Source organism: Amblyomma mixtum, chromosome 1 (assembly GCF_055824585.1).
Source record: "Amblyomma mixtum isolate Tamu chromosome 1, ASM5582458v1, whole genome shotgun sequence".
NCBI lineage: Eukaryota > Metazoa > Arthropoda > Arachnida > Ixodida > Ixodidae > Amblyomma > Amblyomma mixtum.
Window position 1 is genome coordinate 5,002,077 of NC_143012.1, and position 18,535 is coordinate 5,020,611.

Genomic DNA, 18,535 nt, shown 5'->3' on the forward strand with positions numbered 1-18,535 from the left:
TGACGTAGCCATGTGACGCACTCCACAGAAACCACGCCCCCGGCTTACATCGGGGAAGGAAGGTGTGATTTTGCCTTGCCGAGCCTACTCGACGAGGAGCGGGAGAGAAAAATTTCGAGGAGGGAATGGAAGGAGAGGAGGCTCGCTCAAAGAGCGGTAGAGAGTGTTTGCGATCAGGGGGTGGTTACAGGCCCTTTAAGTAAAGATTTAACCTGGTCCCATCACATTTATCATATTACTAATTCAGCAAATCAAGTTCTCGGATACTTACGGCGTAACCCATCTTTAGCTCCACGTTTCATAAAACTTCTTGCTTACATAACTTTTATACGTCTAAAACTTAAGTTTGCATGTGCAGCGTATGATCCTTTCAATGCTAACCTCATCACTATGCTCGAATCTGTCCAGAACCGTGCTCAGATTAATTTGTACTGACTACTATTATCACACTAGCGTTTCTGCACTAGAATCCCAGCTCAATCTTGCCACGCTAGCCTGCCGTCGCAAAATCGCCCGTCTTTCCTTTCATCACAGATTTTATCACACCTTTAACCATGATGCCCCCCCCCCCCCCCCCCCCCTTCGTATCACATGCGCTCATCTGATATCCCGTAACTCCCACCCTAACGCCGTCTACCCCGAGCAATCTCGCACTGTAACATATCAGCAGTCTTTCTTCCTTAGAACAGCCAACGACTGGAATGGCGTTCCATCTGAGGGGGCGACCATCATCAATCCAGTTAATTTCAAATTCGCCATCGAAGATCATCTGTGTCCAAAATAATACAATTTTGTCAGCCACCCCTCATGTAATGTCCTTGTGGGCCTTTGAGGAGTAGTAAATAAATAAATAAATAAATAAATTTGAGTGCAATCTGCCATGGTGGGCAGTCCGCTCACTATCCGGTGGGAAGGTTATGATTACGCCGCAAAGTCACGTGAACTAGGTGGCCCACCTGCCAACTAGGCTGCTCTCTTGGGGCCACCTGTTAGAGCCGTGCTCGTGATTTTGCGCTCACAAGGCCGGCACTGGGCTTTCTGGAAAACGAAGCCTTTAACACTGACGCGTTAAAAAGTGACCGGACGTGTTCCCCTGGTAATGCCAATCTCAGCGCAGCTGCACAAAATGCCGATCTCAGTCGGCGTGTTCAGCAACTCTTGGGGAGGTGCGTGAGATGGCTGATCAGTACATGCCGCTTCACTCGTGTCAACCCTAGGGGGGTAGAGGTGAGAATGCCGGGTTGGGGCGTAGAGTGTACGCAAGCGTCCCTCGTGCTTCACATGCGTGTTTCGGTGTGTGTTGTGGCGGGCAAGGGGCGCGGCGTTAACAGTGTTAAAGTAGGCGGGTGCTATAAACATTCCTGGACTAGGGTCAGGCGTGTAGAGTGTGATATTGCGGCTTTTACGGTTTTGGAGCAGGCAGATAAACAGCCATATGAGTTTAGGGGTTTAGGTTTTGAAGTAGGCGGTTAAAATAGGCAGTCATGAGTCATGGACTGTGGGAGTTGCGAAGATGGCAATGCGGCGCTTAGCGTTGTAGCAGCCGGTTGCTGAAACAGTCATGCGGTGCAGCGCGGACCATAAGGGTGTGGTGTTGGGACGCCGCCGAAAACGTCGAAAACATGAACTCGCAGAGTGAAATCCATACAACTGTCGCCATCAAACTTTTGCGCATATTCGGCACTGCTCCTTCATTTCCAATGCCATTGATGCACGGAGATTACCGTACTTGAGCACCTGCATGCTTCTTTTATGAAATGATTACGCGTCCCCTACAAGTCCTCTCTGCACCTTTCGGACCATTTTTACGTGCCGTTTGCAACGCATTCATGCGACCTCTCTGTGTTCAAACCGCGTGCAGCTAGAGTAGCTTTTGGAAATTCTCTCTCTATAATAGACTACTTGTGAGGAGGACTAGCTCACGAGATTTTCTTTGTGGAAGACTGCTGCAAACAGCCGACTTCTGAGCAATCTCTGCGATGTCTCCTGAAATTGTCATTCTTTCTCCGTCCTTTATAGAGATGCACGACTTTTGTACAAAATTGCAGTTAGCGTATTCGCACCATCTGTATGTACATATACGTAAGACTCTTCAGAATACAGGGCATTTACTCGGTGGCATAATGTCTATAAAACATACAACATGCAACATGCAACGAGTGCTTATACGGCTTTTACATAGCTTATGGATGACTTCGCGCCAGCTTCCCGCGCTCTTGAACCCACCCGGCCTCTAACATTATTTGAAAACTACTTTCGAAAAATATCCTCAGCTTATTGTTTGCCTGGCAGCCACGACTACTATTCTGCTGTTTTTAAGAAAATGGTCGTTATACCGTTATATTTTGATTTCTTGTCTCACACATTTTGACCTTGTAGAAACAGCGCGAATAAATGAGGACGACCGAAAGGGACACTTACAGACAAGACGGGCGCTTACTACCAACTCATTTATTCAGTCAAGAAGGACAATACTATGCATAACCCATGCGTGAATTCAATCTGTCTAAAATAAAACGATGAAGCCAAAAAAAATCAACCAGAAGGAGCTGCCAATTAAGAAGACATTTTTTCAAACAGTCATGGCTCGTTAACAGCACACTCCAGAGCTCGGCAGAGCGGAAAACAAGAAAGCGGCAGCTAAACTGGCCAATAATTCATTAACCAGTAATTTACTGCCCAGTTAGCTGTTACTATCTGACTTTCCCTCTATCGGGCTCTGGAGTGTGCTTTTAACGAGCCATGACTGTTCTAAAAATGTCTAGTTAATGGCGGTACCTTGTTTGTTTTACCGTTTGTTTTACAGATGGATTGAATTTGCGCACCGGTGATGGTGAGTATGTCCTCTCTTAGGTGAATAAATTAGTTTCTAGCCTGCGCCCGTCTTGGGAACAACTGTGCCTTTTCGTCGCCCTATTTTATTCGTGTTGTTTCTACAAGTTCAACATGAATCATCTAGCCCAACCAGAACCTTAATCTCTCGCACAATTTGTTGTACTTGAAGGTACAAGGCTTTAGTTAATTAGTGCAGCAGTTGTAAAATCTCTCGCTCCTCACAGTATTACGCTCAGAGATACCGCGATAGCTGCAGTCACAGGCCAGTCTTAAATGCCGACTGTTACAAAAGTCGCCAGACCGGCAACGAGTCTGATTGTGGACTTTGCATTGCAGGATGCGCAGCATTCCAGCACTCTGGAAGTTGTGAATAGTGACGTACTTCCCTCTGCGCGTCTACATGGTCTTGAACAAGTGCTAGTGGTTGTACTATGTTCCGCAGGGAAGGAATTTCCCTTCAGGATAAACGCGGGCGGGAGGAGTATGCCGGACAAACGCTGGATCGACAGCTCTCGTCCGTGTCCATGTTTCTTACTGCGCGAAAATATGGTCAAGGGCTCAACCATGAACGCGCTAGCATAGACCTTCGTCGCAACATGGCCCAGCAGCAAGACGCTATCTGCTTCAGGAGTTCGTCCAGGTGGTTTGGCAGCGTCATGCTAGCGTGCCTTTCATGAAGCATCAGCAAATCGTAAAACGTTTTCGCACGCATCGTTGTGGTGCGCGCTCCAGCGTGACAAGCGCGAATCGGACGCTCGACTATCGCCGATCACGAGCGGCCTCGTGAGGGCCCAGAAAGAGAGCAAGGGTGGCGCGGAGGGTGCGCGGGCCCGGGGCCCCTCGCCCTCCTCGCGGGCCTCGGCAGCGTGGCGGCCCCTGGCGGCGCCGGGGTCCGAGCCCCGGCGGCCGGGGCGCCGCAGTGCGCGGCCAGGCAGTGCCGGTGCGCGCGCCGGACGGGAATGCGCGCCGCACTGGTGCCGCCGCTCCCGCTCCGGCCTCCTCGGGTTCCGGCGCAGCCGCCGCTACTGCTGGTGTTGCTGGTGGCGGCGGCCACGCTTCTAGTGCTGGGCGGCCGGGCGGCCGCTCTGGCCGCACCGCACCGAAACCGGCCTGCCGCCGCCGAAGACGAGGAGGAACATGTGCTGGCCTCGGCGCACCAGGAGCCCGAAGAGTTGCTCATCGCGGGCTTCTTCCCGACCACGGTGAACCTGAGCGAAGGCGCCATCGGCCGCGGTGTGGTGCCCGCCGTCAGCCTGGCCCTGAGGCACATCAACAGCAGCCCCCACTTCCTGCCGGGCTACAAGCTGGACATCATCTGGAACGACACCCAGGTCTGTTCATGCCCTCGCTCTCGGTGTTCCCCTTTCCCTAGTGCTGTCTAGCTCCACGCGGTCCCCTGTGGGCCGGCGTGATCAAAATACTAGTATCTTAATTGCAAAGCAACCTTATCCTAGCAGCGCGGACTGGTGGCGATATGCGGTATCTCGTTCACGGTAAACGGCTGAAAAGAAAACTGACAAAAGCCACTAAAAAACTGCTGACGCCTGCATCTCTGTCTCGCCGGATGGATTTCTTTTCATCTTTCTCCCTTTGCAACGGCCCGGTTTCGTTTCCCTGGGCCGGGGCCGTACAATGATTCTGCTCAATCGATTTGATACCGCTTCCTATACTGTGTCCCCTGAGCGCCGCCGACCGGTCAATCCTGGCGATAACGGTGGTGCGCGGGCTAATAATGACGAACGGTCAGATAAATGGGATTGAAATAGAAGCGCCGCTGCATTACAACTGGCCCGATTTTCGAAGCGAGCGGCGCCGTCGCTTTCCACCGGGAATGCTCCTAGCTCGGCTACTTGTAGCGCGAATCGAATTGTAGCTGCGTGTAAGGCGCTCGATTGCTGCCATTTGTTCAGCGCTCCAAGAGCGAAAACTCGAGGAATGAAGCGGGTAAGGTTTACCAGGTCCTCCATGCTGTCATTGGAAAGAAAGTAAGAAAGCCAAGAACATGGATTCGTTCACACACGTGCACCCCTAAATGGCCATGCTCTGCTTACTGTTTTGTCAGAAATGTAAGCATTGCACTCTTGCAATGCGCATTGGAAAGTGCAACGTGTGCAGATTTGGAAATCATGAAATTCCCCTTTCGTTCATACAGACGCGACGTTGCTTTCCTCGCAAGTGTGAATGCTTTTGCGATTCTTAAATCAGTTATGCGTGCGCGTCTTAATTTTTTTTTGTCAAAAGCTTGCGGTGCTATCACCCTCTTGCATCAGTCGTATCAGATGTAATGGGACCGAGCGGCAGCAGCTCCGGCTTCTTTATAACACTTCTGTATAAGTGCGTGGGCAGACATGCCACCTCTTTGATCGCAACTGACTAGGGTCCGCGTTTATGACTGCACGTAGCGCCCCCTAGCGGCCATTGTCGACTTCGGAGGTCTTGACTTGCTTAGCACGATGAGCAGCGTGAAAATGGCTGTACCATCTTTTCTTCACCCGACGGAAGGGGAGGTGCTCTTGACACCTGGCGGCACTCCGGTAAATGTTTACACCTCTGACTGCCCAATGGCTTCAGATATATTTTGTATTTACTGTGGAACGCCGCACAGCACTTGTGGTAAACATGAACAAAGTGGAACAATGAGATTGCTTCGAGACAGACCTTCTCTTGTGACCGGATATCATCGAATTGACTCTTCATATGGAAAGGGACACTTAACCAGCAGATGTGATGCAGGGAACTTCTCAATCTACCGGTGCTGCTGCAGCCTTTACTTTAAGAGAAACAGAAATGTTTAACGGCAAGAAATGGAGAGGCTGATTTGACCAACGATGTTGGGCGCCTCAAAGCTTGTTGCTAACGGAGGAAAGGAAACGTTTTCAGAAGAATGTTTACTTGATCCTAAGAGTAGTACATCAGCGAAGGTTGTGCAGAAGAGTATGGCGTAATCATAAGGGTGGCATAGGATCAAAAAAGAACTCGGAAGAAACGCTATTTGTACATAACTTCCAGTAGTCGCACTATGTACACTATTTGCACCGCGTACCGTGCTTGCTAAAAGTAACCATGCACCGAGGTTTGTCACTAGTCGGTCACTAATGGCGCTCAGCTGCCGCGGTGGCTCAGTGGTTATGGCGCTCGGCTGCTGAACTGAAAGATACGAGTTCGATCCCGGCCGCGACGGTCGAATTTCGATGGCGGGGAAATTCTAGAGGTCCGTGTACTGTGCGATGTCAGTGCACGATAAATAACCCCAGGTGGCCGAAATTTCCGGAGCCCTCCACCATACGGCATCCCTCACAGCCTGAGTCCCTTTGGGGCGTTAAACCACAATGCACCAAACTCTTAAAGCGTTAAATCTCTGTAAGCCGAGGAAATCCCTGGTCCTCACTATTGCATGATCTCAAGGACGGCCGTAATGACTCCATTACACGGCTGAAAGGCAACCCTCATCGCCTTTACTTTCGGCAAAGACTACGCTGCGTGCATAACATGCAGCATCTAAACAACGAGTATCATTATTTAGTACAGCAGTATGCATGCGCACATCTGATGTCTAGAATACCCCGCAGTCAGCACAAAAAATCCGTAGCAGCTGTTAAATATTGTGTGATACGACTAGCAATGGTTTGCACCTCCGGCGCACCTCGTCTCAGAATCACAGTCGTGAAGTTGATGGCGTAAGGATGGCCTGGAAACTGTTTCCGCTAGCCGAGCGATTTATTCTTGTAGAGGGAATAGTCTGAGAGGTCAAATCCGATGCTTGGTGCCGATTTGAGCCGCTAGAGAGGTATGGTAAATTATCGCGATGCAAGCATTTAACCGCTAATGGTGCATCTAGTTAAAGGTGCATCTAGAGGTTTATGATATGAAAAAAAGTGGACAAGAGCTAGCTTCCTACTCGCGTTTTTTTTTTTTTTTTGTAGCAGTATCACTATCCACGTTATGAGCTGAAGGTTCGCAATTGTGCTATTTCTTTTACCACCCTCGTCCTCTTTAGCGTAATGCTTAATGCTTTTTTTTTTCTTTATTTATTGGTCACCGCCATAAAAAGGTTGTAGCAGTAGCAGAGCAAAATAACAATTTAATAACATTCAAAGTGGCAGCCGAAATTGAGGCTGCGATGTGACTCTAAAACGTTTCAAGTTTGCCAGTTCACTGAACACTGGCATCCATTCAGGTTGCTCGTTGTGAGCATTGTACAGTTCATTTAATGCAAGCTCTAATCCAGCCTTAAGACCCGCCTGTGCTTCCGCGCATGTCATGAGAAACTCCCCTTTAATGCTGCCTCCTGCGCGCACAATTGCATGCAGCGGTGCATCTTTCCTGCCATTTTGAAAAGCGTCTCTCGTTCGTTCGCAAGAAACTGTAAGATGCTAGCCCAACTTCCAGGGGCTGAAAACGAGCCCTCGTTGTAGCGTGGTTATGCCCCTACAGTCCCCGGTTTCTATAGTACTGATAGGAATGATTCTTCGAGGCTCATCTTTAGTGCGAAGGCGGAGTCAAACCCAACAATCTTGTGGCATGCATGGCCTTCAGGGTGCAGAAATACGACTGGGTTTCCAACCCGTGGCGGCGCGCACAGATTAGCTTCGCTGGTCACTGCACGAGAGCACTATGCTATCGCCGCAGGCGATCACACCTCGTGCTAAACTGCAGCACACTCTCGCGCTGTGATTATACGTCGTCGCCGTCATCAACTGCTATCTACCGCGCGAAGAGATCAGCTTAATCTTGATCAGAGCTTACCTGAGTCGAAAATCGTCACCAGACGTGCAGACGACCCAGGAAAGCAAAACTGTGTGTCAACCGGGCTAAACACGCGCTTTCGCGCGTCTGCGTGAAAATCCTACCACTTTTTTCGCGCTGTCATTATTTTCACCGAGATTTCATCTTGGCGCCTATATGCTGACGCGTAATCTTTTAAACAAATGTGTTGCCAAGAGTGGGGTGTGATCGAACTACTTTAATATGGCACCGGCTTGCTGTGTGTGTTGTCTGGTCTTGCTTACACAGCAAGTTTTACTTCGCTCTCTTAATGTCGGCGGGCGTTTTTTAACAACGAAAAATGGTTCAACTTATTGGTTATACGAATGGGGTTATTGAAGTGTCCGCAGTGGCACGGACGCGCGGCCATAGTTTAGCAGTGTTCGATCTCTGTAGAATTCCCATCACAAAACTTCGGCTCTGATAGACATCAGCTCTATTTTGAAGTGGAACTGTTTAAAAGAAGAAAAGTGGGCCAATTTTACTTTAGCGATGCTTATCGAGGGTAGGCTTCATATTCCAGCTGACATGAAAGCATGACTTAGGGATTTACTGGGATTGCACGAAGACATCCACTTCCCATTTTCATCATTTTTGCAATCGCAAACTGTCATCGCTCAACAGTTACCTGACAATAAATTTATTAACACCGCCTCTGACATCACGTGATTCCCTAACACTCTCTCCAACATCATCCTGGTGACGCAAGTAGAAATCCTTGAAAGAAGAAATCCGCTTATCAGCTGTGTTCTGTGATAAGATCATTTCTCGTTTCTAGCTCGGCCAGAGTCACTACCAAACTCGCATAAGCGCGAGGCAGCGCATCATGAAATCTCACCCGCTCTTATCCGAAAACTCTACCCTACCCTATAGAAGCCGCAGAGCAACCTTACTCGGTGCTAGCGCAACCGAAAAGCGCTAGTTCGTAGCGCTCGCTAAAAGCGCTGCTTGTCACCGTCACGATATTCATTTCCCTGCTGTATTCGTTGGCTTTCAATCTAAAGGCGGATTATGACACAGGATGCAGGCGTCCGTAAACAGCGCAGTGCGCTGTCAGCTCTAGTGTTTATAGTCGAAGCAAATCATGTCTTTTTGCTGCGATAGATCGAGTTTCAGCAGGAGAGATAACGCTCCTCTCATTGCAACCTTACACCTTCCTCGTAACGGAGTCGTCACAGTAAAAAAAATAAAAAATCCTCGCCAGTCCTGATTTGACAGGCTGACACTCTATACCCTGCGCGCTTGGCCGGCTTACTAAACCGTGTTGGCAGATTGTTAAGGGCGAAAATGGCTGTGCGTTCGCTCGGGAGCGACGTTTCTTGCTGGTTTTACCTAGTGAGCAGTGTTACCTTACGTGGTGCTCGTATGTGATAAGGCAAAACTTTTTCCCCAGTTATGCAGCGTCGTCTGCGTGACGTGGTCACATGGTTCAAGCAGCAAGAACTGGCGGCGAGGCTCAATCCAACTAAAACATTTCGCCTACTCAGGTGCGCGTGGTTTATATATCCAGTTTCGACGCTGTCATTTCTGCTGTAAAGTGAAGTACTGCCGGCGGGGCGTTGGGGCTGAAGCCCCTGAAAGTATATAAGTGAAGATTTTTTTGCTTATCCTGGTAGGGAGTAAAGTTGGAGTACGCTGGACTTTCGCTTTCAGGACCCTCTTCAGTTTCTTGTTGGAGTGACTGTTTAGGATAAAATTCTCTGTTCGCGATGCCGTGCATGAGGGCAGCATTCTGAAGACGGGAAAGGTCACCCGTACACCATTTATCCGGACTTCGTTCTGTATGCCATCGCTCGCGTGTGTAACAAGACTGCATGTGTTCCGTTCAGTATGTAGTCTGAACTTTATTTATTTCTGTTTTATCTACTTTTATACTTTGCTTAAGGAAACACTGAGCATGAATTGAAGTTTTCTGGTTTCGAAGGACTGCTGCATTCTAAAGACAGAGAACACTCTCACAAAAAAAAAAAGCATGATTTCGATTGTCCCTGACCGAAATTTGCGCGCAGCTTTGTAGGCTTATTGTTTTACTTCGCTGGGTCATCGGCATATCTGGCGACGATATCATTGCGATACTACTAACAGTTGAAGAAGAAGACGTTGTGCAATTCACAGCGCTCGAGGAGGAGGAGGGGGTAGAAGAGGAAAGTCAGGGAGGTAAACCGAAATAATAATCGGTTTGCTACCCTACACGGGGGGAAAGGAGCTTATGCGAGAGACGATCGCTACCGACAGTTCGCGCAACGATATGCCGGCTAAGCACTTGTCTAGAGCTCTCAAACGTCGCGCTCTGTTGCGTGTTTATAACGATCGTTGCTGCAGCCTTGCGGACCCAATGTTGCTTTTAATGACACGAGTTGTTAAACACGGTCCACATCAATTTGCGTGAATGGGAAAAATCAGGTTTAGAGCTTTAGGTCACAAGTATATGGGATAAGTACACACTCCACAGCATTTATCGAGCGCTCTAGACAGGTGTGTAGACGGCTATAAGAGACATTAACCAAGAGAACTGTGCGGTTGGATTCTGAACCTTCCTTTAAGTGCAATCTCTCACATGCAATAAGGGGGTTCACAAGACCCGTCTTATAGCACTTTCAGCCGATGACATCGCTAAAGTTCCGTTGAGGAAACGCAAATGCAAGGATATATTGCTTAATCTAATGCTTTACAGGGAACTGCTCTAGATGCCCAGTGAATTACAAATATGGTGCACCACTAATTCCAGGATCTCATTCCTTGCGTCCAGACACGCATCAAACAAACAATTTTCCCCTGTTCCAAACGCTGCGTTACGCTAGTAATGAGCGTTGTTCGACGTCGAAATTAATTCGCTGCCTTGCGCTAAGCAGGTACCGATGGAGCCTGCTCTTTGGGCTCGGAGACGGCGAAATCCGGTCCATATTACGCAGCCCCGTGCTGTAGTTAGTCGCCGCTTCCCGACGCCCGAGCGGCGTGTGTCGGGTCGTGCACTCTGCTGCACTGCGAGACATGCCAATTAGTACGTATCCAGGGCGGTGACTTTGTTTCCGAGCTGTGATAAGTGCGGAACAAAAAACAAAACAAAACAAAAGAGCTCTGAGCTCTATCTGCGAAGGAAGGCAAAGGCCGCATTTTTTACTTTGACACTGCGCAGATACGACGACGCACTGTGCCTGGGGGATTGAGCATACAAGAGAAGGAAAATGAGGGGCTTCTTATGACATTTATGACGTGCATATAAAAGCAAGCATATATACCGGGTGTCCCAGCTAAATGTAACCAAACTTTTGAAAAAGGCGAAGTGCCCCAGTCCAGTGAAACCCACTCAGGGTTGTTCATAGTCGCGTGGCCTAGTCTTGAGTATTTTTTTTTCGCTCTTCAAAGTTAATTAGCCGCCGCGGTGGCTCAGTGGCTATGGTGCTCGGCTGCTGGCCTGAAAGACGCGGGTTCGATCCCGGCCGCGGCGGTTGAATTTCTTTGGAGGAGAAATTCGAGGCCCGTGTACTGTGCGATGTCAGGGCACGTTAAAGAACCCCAGGTGGTCGAAATTTCCGGAGCCCTCCACTACGGCGTCTCTCATAGCCTCAGTCGCTTTGGGACGTTAAACCCCATAAACCAAACCAATCAAAGTTAATTGATTAGTGAAATTTAATTAGCTAACTGTTTAATTATTAACTTCAGGAAGAAAGTGTCAATGCAAAAGTTTTAGATCACCTCGGAAAACCGCTAGTAGTGCTGTTTCCGGCAGGTTACGATTTACGTAGCTTCATTTATGGTCTTAAAAGAAAGTTGTCACGTGACCAGCTGCTCACTCACTTCTCTGCCCCAATGTGCACCCAAAGTCTCATCGAGGAGAGGACTTCAGAAAAAATGGATTTTATTTTTAAGGCGCGCCTTTGGACGTCGAAGTGGCGCAGTTGTCATGTGGAAGCTTTTTCTTATTGTGCGGGTTATGGTTAAAGGCCGGTAAAACAACTACTCTACGTAAATATTACTTTGCGGCAGATGTCTCAGAAAGCTGTTTATCAAAGAGATCTACAACTTTTCCATTGACACTTTGTTCCTCAAGCCAATAATTAAAAAAATTAGTTAATTAAGCTTGACTAATTAGTCAACCTTGAAGAACGAAAAAAAATACTGCAGACTAGGTCACGCGACTCTAAACAACCCTCACTTGGTTTCAGACGGCTAGGACACCTCGTATTTTTTGAAAGCTTGGTTATATTTAGCTGGGACACCTTGTATATATATGCGCCATTACTGAGTGGAATCAGCTACCACCATCATCAGTAGTATAAATTGATGCCTTAGAACAGGCCCTTTATTAAATTGTTTTTATTGATGTCTTGCCTTGTACTTTTTGTTTTGTGCTTATTGAGCCCCTCCTGCCAGGACCCTTCATTGGGCCTGCAGTATGCGATACATATATATACACACGCACAATAAATGTTTACTTAAATGAGGTGTTTCTCAATTTCGCATATATATATATATATATATATATATATATATATATATATATATATATGAGTTAATAATGTAACTATTTTATCGCTGAGGGATAATTGATTAGGAAGTAGAACACAGAGCAACCACATGCCGCTTGTGCCATCCGAGCCCACGACCTCCGAATTTCGAGTTCGAAGCTCTGCCAACTCAGGTACCGTGGAGGATACCCAATCTTCCAATTTCGGGGGTATTACACTAAATGTAGATTGGATAGCCGCAGAATGTAGATCAGTTGGCAGAGCATCGGAAATGAAAGGCGGAGGTCGTGGGTTCGGATCCTATCGGTGGCATGCAGTTGATTTTTCTTCTATACATTCCAATAAATTATCGTTAAGCGATAAAATAATTACGCTATTAATTTCTCACTGATAAACACCAGAAATTGAAAAAAAAAATTGAAACATCCCCTGTGTTTCATACTGTCGGTGACTGCTGACTTCCTTCATATGCGCTAGGGGAAAGGCGCCATCGCAATGCAAATAGCGCTGCCGGATTGTTCCGTCTCACGATGCATACTGCGTATAGCAAAGCAAATTGAAGGCTGGAACGTTGTGCGCCTAAAGAAATAAACACACCAAAAAAGAGAAGAAAGTTAAAAAAAAAGAGCAGTGTCAATGAAAATGACCATTTAAATTTTTGGTAGGGCAAGAGGAAAGATCCTTTTGGTTCGCGGTGTTGCTGCAAGTTCTCAAAGAAAGCCACCAGCGCCAAGCAAACAACGAGAAAAATATAACAATTCTCTTACTAGAAAGGCAAAGTGCATTGAATAAATCACTGCGGCGTCCTTAATGTAGCCATGTTCTATACTAGTGGTCTAATATGTTTGTTTATGTTGCTATTTATTACGTTCTTATATTGAGTAAGCCACAGTTAATATTGAGACATATGTGCCACGGGGTATATGTCAATATACCAGGCGGCCCATCTAAAGGTAACAGTTTTTAAACGAAAGGATTTGTCCTAGAAGAGTATAACTAACTGAGCGCTGTTGAGAGCTGTGTTGTCTAGTCTGCAGCAGCTTTTCTTTTGTTCTTAAAAGTCAGCTAATTAGTAGAATTAATTACATAAATCTTTCAATATTGGCTTGGGAAAAATTGTCAATTTAGAAGTTGTAGGTAGTGTTGTAGAACAGCAAAGTGAAGATTTTGCATCAATGTCCGGCCTGAAAAGAAAGCCTACGAAATGTGAAAACTTCCACGTGGTAGCGGGGATACATCAGTGCCCCAAGACGTGCTCTCAAAGAACCAAATCCGCCCATATCCGGAAAGCTCCGACAGGGCTTTGCGTTGCAGTGGCTGAAAGATGAGCGCTGAGAGCTGCTAACCATTAGCCGGGCTCAGTTTTCAGCCCTTTAAAAAAAGTACCCACATCAATGGCACCTTGTTATAAACATTTCATCTTATGTTTTTCAAGACGATCTGCAACTTCCTAATTGACTCTTTCCTTCTGGAGACAATAAAACTTAATTAGTTTATACTTGTTAACTTAGCACCACGAAAAAATATTGTACAATAAAAAATAGTGGAAAGTATGTACATTATGTACGAGATGCAGCCCTGTAATTAAACGATGAACTAAATTTAAGTAAATAGCTTTTTATTTGTTATTTTAGGGGCTAAGATTAAATGGCGAACTTGGAAGCTTGCGAGACTGAAGTTGAGCTCAGTTTTTAAAGTTTCTTAATTGGCAATGAGGCTCGCGTTATCGAACTTAAAGATACGCATTTTAAAGGTCGTTGAGTTTGCTTTCACGGATTACTTATTTATAAATATAGTCGCTCGCATTTCTGATGCATCAGATACGGGCGCCATTTGTCTATTTGATGACACAGAAGAGGTTAACATGACTCTGCGACAATACCACGTGCAGCGACGCCATTTTAGAAGTATGCATTGCGAGAAAGCCAGCTCGATATTTCGATATTTCGACGTTCGATATTTCGTACCGCACTGCCGATTAAAAAATTTGGAAAGGGGCGCACCTTCGATCTTTCCAGCCTTCAATTTTGCAATGTAAACTTAGTCCCTAAAATAAAAGAAGCTGATTAGCAAATTTAGTTATTTGCATATTGATAGAGCTACACCAACGTCCGCTACGCTGTAGAATTCACCTGCACAATCCGCATTGTCTTATCTCTCGTGCATTTTCAAAGAAAAGTTTGTATTGAATAATTTTATTCACCCGGTATCTCTGCCGCAGTCACCTCGAGGAGGGGGGGGGGGGGGGGGGGGGGGGATGGCAGCTGAGAGACTGAAGGATTAATGTTGCGTCATTTACTGGCTCTTCCCGTGATACGGCGCGTGATGCGGCGCAGTATACACCCGTCGCAAAGAGCTTGCCGGAGGCGCTTTTGTCAAAAAAAAGCTTCTATTCATTGCATACAAGATGCATTGCTCTATATTTATTGGGCATTGGGTAAAATGAGCAGTCTTAATTAGTTTGCATAAACTATTCTAGGATGCATACAGAAACTGCGATGAAATTTTCCACAAGGCAGTCTCCAATGCCTATCATGCCCTCAAATCATAACCTAATTTTTGGCCACGCTTCTATCGAAGTTGTTGATGAAATGAAAACCCTAGGCGGTTATTTCCACAAAATATGTCCTGGGATAGGCACATAAATGAAATAATTTCACGCCTGGCAAAAACAGTAGGTATTTTAGCAAAACTCCATTTCTTCCTACCGCCGAAAATTAAGCTACATATCTATAACTCGTTATTGTTGTCTCAACTAAACTATTGTTTCCTTGTATGGGGTACAACTACAAAAACAAATTTAAATCGAATATATACACTACAAAAAAAGGCTATTCGCCATATAGCTGGGAAAGACTACTACACTCATACCGCGCCGCTTTTTAAGAATTTTAAAGTAATGTCAGTACACTATCTCTACTCGTATAACTTAGCAGTTCGCTACAAACAGCACATAACTACCTCTGAGAGTGCAATGCTGTCTATCGCCAGTTTAACAACACTTACACGAACATATCCTTCGCGCTCTGCTCATAACTGGACGGTACCTTTCGTACGAACGACGTTTGGCCAGCAAATGCTCGCACATACTCTCCCCACTCTGTTAAACTATTTTCGCCAAAGCAATGTTAATATTGAAAATGTTAATAAGGAAACAATACATTAATTCTTTCTCTCACAAATGTAATTTTTTCTGGTTTCCTGCAGTGTGTTTCCTCCTATGTCTTTTTTGTATTTTTGGGTTTGCTACTATTCACAATTGCTGTTATTTGCTGATCATGTTTATCCTTCACATTGTGTCTTTGCCTTTAACACACACACAAAAACTGAACTATGTTAGTAAAAGCTACTATGTCTGTAAATGTACTCGCACAACTGTTACTACCGACACCTCGCTGTCTTGCCATGTAATGGGGCCCGAGCGCCGTCAAGTGAATTAACGTTCACTTTTTGTCTCGGGTCCCTCATTTCTTACTGAAATAGAAATAAACTTGAAACTTCAAACTAAAAATTTTTCCTCACTTTAGCTTGCATAGATTTTTGAGTCTGGTTGTACTATGTTGGGTTTTCCCGTGTACAGAAGCTAACGCCACCAGTGGTAAAGCACGCCAGCCGGACACACGCTTGTTCATTTTATCGCACGTAACGTACTTCCATCTGCGTACCTAAACCATAGGATATGTTACTAGCAGTTGATTTAAATAAATAAAATGCAAGGCATACATACCGCAGGTTCCATGGAAATTTGTTCAGACGACTGCTGCAGTCACCTTGCAGGAGTCTCCATTAAAAATTGTAAATAACTGCATTATTATGTAGGAAGAAACATAATGTCCGCCATGTCGAATAAAACTCCGGACGAAAAGGTGTCTCCTAATCAAACTTTCAGTTATGAGTCAGCGCTCGCGTTCTGCCCCTTGTCTGGTCTCCTGCTTATTTAAGCGCGCAGTTCCAGAGTGACACCGTCCTATTCTCCCTTGTTTGCTTCATTATTGCCTCGCTCTCTGCAACGGCGCAGTTCTCGTCGCATGCCTTGACCCCGTCTTAAGGACACCTTTGGTGGCGCCAATCCTCGGTCCATTGAAGTAGCCGTCAAATGATTCGTTAATGCGCCAAGGGCTTCCTCTTTACGACCGCATTCAGCGAACCACGCGTATCACAACGGCGCGTATACATACGTGTCACACGGAGCCAGGAAGAAGCAACAGCGCACCTTTTACAGCTCTGAGCCCGCAGCCAGGTATGCAGGGGCCCAAAGCAAAACAAAGAGAGAGGAACTCCCACACGTGAGCGATGCAAAGAAAACAGAAGTGCCTTACTCTTCACCTTGGCTGCCTAGGCGGCTCGTAAAAGCGGCGACGCCAGGAAGACGTAACATGTCGGACCGTAAAGCCCCCCCCCCCCCCCCCCCCCCCCCCCCCCCGCTCCCTCCCCTGCAATCCCAGAAAACCCGAGAAAGGGCAAAGAGTAGCGAAGGAAGTAGAGCAAATAACAATTTTATGGGTAGCACCTTTTCTTGTGCGACAACCTCCTCCTATGCTGTTCGGTGCTTTCCCTTCGTCGTCGCATCAACAGTCTAGCGTTCTGCGGCGTTTTCTTTGCAGCGACAAGAACTGCAACCGCGCACGGACGTAACGGGTAGCATGTGAATACAGGTACAAGAAACCTTAATAATCCGCCCCCCCCCCCCCCCCCAACCCATCCCGAGCTTCCTTCCTTCTTGTCCACTGCCTTTCTCGCTCGCTTAATCTCCTAAATGTATGGCGACAATTGCTGCTAGAAGCGCGCGAGAACATCGTAGACAGAGTTCAAGCTCGGCTGAATATCGTTTTGAGTCCTGCCTTTCCCGGACGATAGCAGCGATAAGAAGCAGGAGTTTACGGCGTCAAGCAAGTGTAACAGATTGTATCAGGCGAATCGTAAAAAAGGAGGTAACTGCGGAATCTGCGTCTCCCTCCTTGAGCTGTCTGTGTGTGTGTCTTTTTTTAAGGGACCAAAAATCAGCAAGAGCGGGGGAATAGGAATGGTGTCGAACGACTTTGGCCACAGCTGGGGGTGGGGTGGGGTGGGGGGTGCGCGTCTTCGCATTGAAGTATTACTTTCATTTCAGCGTTTTTAATCAAAATTTCAGTTTAGGTCTGTTGGTTTGTACTTAAAACATAAGAATCCAGCGTAAATAGGGCGCAGACCAAAAAACACTGAAGACGGTTTTCGCGCCCGTTTTGTCTTGCTGTTTTTTGCTCTGCGTCATTTTTGCGCTGGTGTCCTATGTTTCAGTGTTTCTGTTAAATGCGCTTTGTCAATTCGTTGTCCTTGAATAGTTTCTATGAGAAATAAAGTTGCTGCAAAGGAAAAATGTAAAACTTTATTCCGAAACATGCACCCATGTTATGAAGAGGCCACAGGCAAAAAGATAATCAAAATACCTTGAAGATACCTGCGACGTTTTACAAAAACCGCGCGGGAAAATAATAAACGCAACAGCAGAGACAGATCGCATGCGAGATGAAAATTTTTGGTGTCGTGCGCACTGAGGGCCAATAAGAATAGCAAGGAAGATCTGGAGAAGTTATGGAGCTCTTTACAAAATACGTTAATTAAGGATATGATTTCGGTCATTTAGAACTGATTCATTGTTAAACTGCGCGTGAATATGGGACACACAAAAGGAAGTACACACAAGACAAGCGCTGTGCGCACTTTCTTTCGTGTGTCCCGTATTCACGTGCTGTTTAACAGTGAATTACAAAATACAGTTCGAACTCGTATCGTGAGAGGCACACTAAAGTGGTTTGAGTCCTTGCTACTATGAATATTGAATATAAGAAAATTAAGTGATCATTTATCAGTGGATAGGTATTGAATGTAAGAAAATTAAGTGATCATTTATCAGTGGATAGGGTTTGGACATACCTTTGCTTTTGGCTCTAAAGCTGCGATATTAAGCAAACAAATAGGAGTGTAAATAGCCCACAGTAAACACTTCATCTAGACACACGAATGCGAAGTGCTAAGAGCAGACTCTCGCTAGGCGGCAGAGACGGTGGAAAGATGTCACAGATAGGAAAGCGGCTGAGGGAACCGCAGATGATTACGGTTGAATATCCCGCATTGGGGAAAGAAGGGAAGGAGTGCAAACCGGAAAGAAAAAAATTGCCTGAAGGATTATGCTCCCTCAATAATACTATGATCCGCTCTTTATGCTATTGCGATTTGTGTGCTTCCTCTATTTGCGACTAATTGATGACACCAACCTCACTTTTGAGGAGCATGCTCGTGTACGGCTTCTCGCTGCCGATGATATCGCTGGTCACGTGACGGTCAGGTCATGGTCCCAGGGGACCAGTAGATGACTTCACGTTCAATAGATGGGAATGTGATGCATTACGCCAACGACGCTGCTGGTGCGTTAAAGGAGCCGCTAACAGCATCGGTGTAATAGATAGGGATAAAGAAGGTATTAAGCA

General features: G+C 46.4%; 1 protein-coding gene across 5 annotated transcripts in view; it reads left to right on the plus strand.

The window, feature by feature from the left end:
* The first annotated feature begins 3,750 nt into the window (after window positions 1-3,750).
* The window catches only part of GABA-B-R2 (gamma-aminobutyric acid type B receptor subunit 2), a 327,602-nt gene continuing 312,817 nt past the window's right edge, over window positions 3,751-18,535 (plus strand). For all 5 annotated transcript variants that reach the window (XM_089580255.1, XM_089580488.1, XM_089580333.1 and 2 more), the window contains exon 1: window positions 3,751-4,166. In XM_089580255.1, coding sequence (XP_089436381.1) covers window positions 3,795-4,166 — 372 coding nt within the window. In that variant the 5' untranslated portion in view covers window positions 3,751-3,794. The remainder of the gene's footprint in view (window positions 4,167-18,535) is intronic.